The following is a 6,197-nucleotide window of genomic DNA, read 5'->3' as shown; positions in this document are numbered from 1 at the left end:
GTAAATATTTGACCCCTCGACGTCACGTAATGTCTCTAGTTTACAGAGGTCTTAGAAAGCTTCATTACTTGGATTTGTCTTCTGCGCGTAGAAGGCTACAGGCGAATTTCTCGGGTGTAATTGCTTTTGCTCTGAGTTCTCAACTGATGTTGTCGCAAACAGCTTTTGGGAGTCACGAAACAAAAAAACTTATTGGGACCTAGTTTCATGTACTAATGGAAGTAAATGGCAAATAAAAACATATTCTCTTGAGAAATAAAGTTATAAATAACAGGGGTTCTTTGAAACAAATAGTGATAGAAAAGGTTTCAGTTCTGGTCAATATCGACTTTTCATAGCCTACTTCCAAATCTGAGGGAACGCGCCGAGGGAATAAAAAAAAACATACATGTGTGATAATGCAAGGAGGAGAATAAAAATACAAATAAAGAAAAAGGACAAAACATAGAAACCAGTGTTGCAGCGCACAAATATCTTTTGAGCCAGACCTACACACTTATGCCCGACACCACACAAAGAAACTCGAAAGAGTGCTGTATATGAACTTGCTCGCACGTGCACGCAGGACAATCAGCGAAAATAATGGCAAATGCAGATGATATTTGCAGTCAAAAAACAGGCAAATAAGATGACAGAAGGATAAAGAACTTTCTGGAGGTGTCTTCTTAAAAAAAAGAAAAACAATTTTTACTTCTCATGAAAGGTCACGTAGTCACGCTACAAATACTATTTCTACGTGGAATTTCTTGATGGCGGAAAGTGGAAAAAACATTTTCCAGTCTTATTTTCTGGAAACATGGCGCAGTTAATGAATTTTATGGGGCTATTGATATTTCCTATCATATAAGAGAAGCAGAGTTTCCCGAAAAGCCGAAATTGTTACACTCGGGAACTTGTACGTCAGCAAGCACGCGGCATCTGAATTTAAAAATCTCCTCTCCTGTTACAGTATCCTTATTGTGAACTGTGCGATAATGATAATAAACAATCAAATTGTAGACTAAGGAATGTTTTGGTCTTGTACAAGTGCCCTATTTCCTGATTTTAGCAAATCTTTAAAATAATAAAAGACAGGAGAAAGAAACGCTACGATTTTCCCATCGATTTTTCAGCTAAAAACACGTCGACAGAGCTGGTATCTTTGTAAACAGCGATTTGTTTATTTAGCACTCGAGAAAAGTCAACTCAAAAACTTTACCTAAAACGGTGGTTTTTTCACTTAACAATAAAGGAAGGTTAGTTTTTAAGTTAAAATCGATATATTTAAATGAATCAAAACTGAAGTAGAGACCAAACACGTCAAGTTTTGTCGCAATAGCAGTAGGAGTACAGCAAGGAAAATGGCCTAACTCCGTGAAACTGCACGCTATATATATTGGTCTGGCGCGCTCGCTTTTCACGGGCCAAAAATACTGTTTTTACATGATAAACACGAAGAATTTTTCGTTGAAAAGAGCTCATTTATTTTATGTAAATTCGTATACCCCCGATGTTATGGTCGTCTGAAATATAGCAAAATTCAGCGTAAAAACTGAATAGAAAATATAGTGTACTTTACGTGGGTGGCTACAAACGAAAGAAAGTTCAGTTAGAGATGAAATATAGTTGCAAAGCTACTCCGAGGGATGAAAACAACTTATGAAAAAATGAATCCAAGATAATTTTTCGCTGTCTTGTACGAGCGTTGTGAAAATGCACTAAAAGCCCAATAGAAATTATGCAAACTAGGTACGTTTTGGCCGATTTCGAACTTTCATATTTTTTTTCCATAATGAAAACTCGCTGGAACTTATGAATATTATTTTTGAAAACGATTCACCAAAAGGGTCTTTTTGAGAAAATAAAAACAAAGTTGAATTTTTGCTTCTGTCGCCGGATTCTCGAAAATTACTGACAACCTCTCTTAAATATTCAGAGAGTTCCAACTGCAAACTGATTGATATGACTGTTCCATCTGATAGAAACATCGTTCTGAAGGAAATGGAAAAGAACAGCAAGTACAAAGACCTAAAACTAGAAATACATAACATGTGTCGTATGAAAACCATAGTGCTCCTTCTGGTTGTTGGTGCGCTTGGTACAGTAAAGAAGTGTATGGTGGAAAAAATAACGAAAGTATCAGAAGAAACTAATGTGACACAGATTCAAAAGATCTGCATTCTGGGATCTATGCAAATCCTCAGAAAGGTGCCTAGCGTATCAACAGACTGATCAACATGACTAGCGTATCAACATGACTGATGCCCTAGGTGCATGGTTTGCGCCCAGCGGATGCACAAAAAGAACACCAGCAAAGACTGTGATGGAAGAGATAATAATAACAATGATAATAATAATAATGATAATAATAATAATAATAATAATGATAATAATGATAAAAGAAAGATATTAATGAATCAATTGATGTCCATTAGTCTCTTATGCCCGAAACGAATTTTTAACATGGAGAAAATGGGGCAAAACACAAGGAAGCTGAAATCAATTGACTCATTCAGAGGCTCAGCTTTTAAAATTGTGTAAACAGGGGAAGAGGCGAACTTAAACAAGTTACTTGATGAAAGTTTCACATCTCGAAACCACCGTGCTGGGTACAAAACGACTTAATTGTTTGGGTACGAGTTGACTCAACTATTTGGGTACGAAACGTTTTAGCTGGGTACGAAACGACCGAAGGTACGAAACGACTGGTAACCTTACAATCAATCTCATGTATCAAAAACTGATCCTGTTATACAACTGGAATTTTTTCTTAACAGCGGTCACTATCATTGGTTACTTGGGGGTAACATTACATCCAACAATAAAACTGTTGTCTGTGTAAAGTTTCTGATCTGAGTGGACAACATTACAAAATCTTTGACATCAGTACGCAGCAATGGAACGTTTCCCGCTCGTGTTTATGAACGACCACTATTACACGTGAACATGGCTTGACTGAGAGTAACGTTAAACCGGCATGATATTATGGTTTTGTGATATTTTGCTCTCTTACACACTTTAAAGGAGGTCATCAAAATGTTCGATTTGTTTCTGCATCGCCTCCTCTAATTTATTCCTTTTGCTGTACAATAAATAACTAGACGACTGTGCCTACTGTGAAGCGTTCTTTTTGTTTTACTCGGGACCAGTTCTGAAGAGTTTACTATTTAAAAGACTTTCTATAATAGGATAGTTAATAGATGGAAATCATTGGACAGTTCCCTTCAAATTTTTAACTTTATAATGGTTTTTGATCACACTCTTACAAGTTAAATTTCAAAAAATGTCAACAAATCTCAGAATTTTAAGCTTAAGCGTGTTGAATATTATACTCCTAGACGGTGCCATTTTTAATACGTAGCCAGAGGAAGAGGATTCTTATCATCTCCCTTGTTGAAAAAGGAACAAAGGATTTAAATGTATATAAAACGTCTGCAATTACCACCACAACTACTCATAATACAGAAATCCATTTTGAAAATATTATTGTAAAACTCAAAAAAATGTTTTGGAATCAGCCGAACAATTCCATAATTTGCACAAGGCCATCATCATTCGAATTCCCACCAGCCAAACCGGAACAATCTTCGCCATTACAGTACGAGCCTCCTCCACCTCCGGCTTGTTGCCAATGGGTACCACTACCCCCCCCAGAGTAGCCACCACCTCCACCTGATGCACCATTATCCTCTGCTCCACCTCCCCCACCACCAAACCCACCAACTGCTCCTGGTGCAGGGCCCCCGTTATTACCGCTATTCATATCTCCGGCTTGACCTCCGATCCACGCTTGCGCACGTGATCCACCTCTTTCCCCATGGGAGGAGCCTAGCCGGTTACAACCTTGACCAAACCAACCCGCTCCCACTCCTCCATGGTGGTAACTGCCCTCACTGTTGCATTCACCTGGCTGCCCACCTATGCCTCCATTTCGAACTTGTGACGAAACCTGCCCTACACTACTGGTGCCATGTGATTCCGCCTGACCATCCACACCATTATATCCACCAGACGCACCCCCTCCTCCTCCGGCAGCCAGCAACAGGACATCAGCTGTAGTATAAACAAAACTTCCTCCCCCTCCTCCAGTGCCAGCATTGTCTTCCACGGACACTCCTAGTTGAGCTGCTGTTTTGTTAGTGCTTTGTCCGCCTTTAACCTCCACTGAATCTCCTCCTCTTTGTCCCACCACAATATTTAACACTGTTCCTTTATTCAGTCTGAACTTCCCTTCTTTAAACGCTCCCTTTCCACCATAATATGTTCCTGGATAGTCTCCATAATCGTATGAATGTGTACCTCCCCGAGCTCCCCAGGCTTTGATGAGATAGCGGGTGGTCCGCGGAACAGTGAACGTCTGTATACTGCCGAAGCGTCCTCTTCTTCCACCGGCTTCAAATCCAGCTAGCAACAGAAATAAAAAGAAACTAGATCGTCTACTATAAATGACAAAAAAAACAGTGAAAAATGTAAATTGACATCAAAATGTTAAAAAGTAATAAGTTTATCAGTTGGCAAGTCAGTCAGTCAGTCTCTCCCCGAGCGCCCCAGGCTTTGATGAGATAGAGTGTGGTCCGTGGAATTGTAAACGTCTGTACAGTGCCAAAGCGTCCTTTTCTCCCACTCACCGTAAAATTAACCTCTGTATAAAAATATGGTTAAAAGAATTAGATTGTGCAATTAATGCAATATCTGTCGAATATAAGCAAATATACCATCCATGAAAAGTATAAATTGACATTAACTGGTTGCAAACAGCAAGATGGTCAGGTAATAAGTCCTTCTTTGCCGGTGCCTGTTTGTCTGCGAGGGGCACAAATATGCAATCTAAATCTAATATGAAATCTAAAAATCCTTACAGCTACAACGTATCTCATCACCGAGAAATCGAAGTTTAAAACATTTCAAGGCAATCGGTGACATTTTAACGCTTGAAAAATTTATTGAAAATGCACACACTTGTATAAAAACGGAGAATCTTTGTTTGCTTTCTGTTTTTTTTTTTTCCAATATTTGTAATTAATGCCTTTCACTTCTTTAGGTGACCATATGCTAAACAACTTGAACACCCTGACCACTAGAAATGCCGACCCCCAATAGAAGTACAGGGGCAACCTGCGAAGGCCCAGGAGACATTTGCAAAAATATGTTTCGTAGAACACCACCTTCAAGTTGCAACTGAAAGATCTTGTTGAAGTCTGCTTATGGGCAATTTCAAGTCTCACACGGCTCGAGCAGCCGCGGTAAAACTTTTCGATCGAGTGCCATCAGCCAAAACTCCTCAAACCGCGAACCTTTGTTTGTTTCAGAGGCCTATTTTCGCCTTTTTGTGTCGAATTTCTTCTCTGCCAAGCTATCTTTCTTGAATTTTCGTCCAGTTTTACACCCAAACCGATTGCAGAGATCTGCACATGCGATCGAAATCAGGAAATTTTATGCGACTGAAATTGAAAAGCTGCCGTTTATAAGATGTTTCGCCGCAAAAAGTATCTCTAATTCGTGTTGACAGGTTCTAGTTGGCCATGAACACTTGACGGGCTGAATAATAAGTGCAAAAAAAAAAAAAAAGAAAGTTGGCCTCCGAAGGTCTACCGTATCCTTACTTTGGTTAAGGTGTTCCCAAATTTTATAACTGATGTAATACAGACATGGACAAATGAGAAAACAACATGACATTTACCGCTATATTTGACGGTTGTGACAAGGATTTCATCGAAACGAGACAAACAGTGCACAACAAATCAATTACTCTACCTGTAAATCACAAGAATTAAAATTTTCACATCCACATCAATTACAAGAACAAAAAAAACTTCAGTTTTGTCACCCTTTCTTTCCATATTGCAAGAAACAAGAACAGTTTTTCCCGTTGTGATGGAGTAAAGCCAGTACTCGCCGCTGGTCGCTTCTCCCTCTTCGCTTCGTTGTATCTCCTCACATGTATCCGCTGGAAATTCCGGAATGGAACCAAGACGAACTGAGGTCGAAAAACATTTTCTTCAGAAAGTAATTCTAATTCCATTTGCCCACTAAAAATAAAACTAAATCTATACATGTACTGGAGAGAAGGCAAGTTTTGACGTCATGAACTTCATTGCGGGTTTCCGTCTTATTAAAGTGCGCAAGTGAAAGAAAAAAATATTCACTTTTGTTTACTATGGTTCTCGATGGAAAAAGGCTTTCAGGTTAGAAATTGCCTTCTGACTTAAATGTGGGAA

The 6,197-nt window shown here is 39.1% G+C and overlaps 1 protein-coding gene across 1 annotated transcript; it reads right to left on the bottom strand.

Moving 5' to 3' along the window:
* Positions 1–3,493: 3,493 nt before the first annotated feature.
* On the bottom strand, positions 3,494–4,432 carry LOC149052473 (uncharacterized; the record flags this gene model as incomplete). Its single annotated transcript, XM_089181031.1, has 1 exon — positions 3,494–4,432. A coding segment is annotated over one exon (939 nt), but the record flags the coding sequence as incomplete, so codon positions are not given.
* Positions 4,433–6,197: the final 1,765 nt, after the last annotated feature.

This window comes from Pocillopora damicornis, chromosome 1 (assembly GCF_964200805.1).
Source record: "Pocillopora damicornis chromosome 1, jaPocDami1.2, whole genome shotgun sequence".
NCBI lineage: Eukaryota > Metazoa > Cnidaria > Anthozoa > Scleractinia > Pocilloporidae > Pocillopora > Pocillopora damicornis.
The sequence above is the reverse complement of the archived record's forward strand: the minus strand, read 5'-3'. Positions and strand labels throughout refer to the sequence as shown.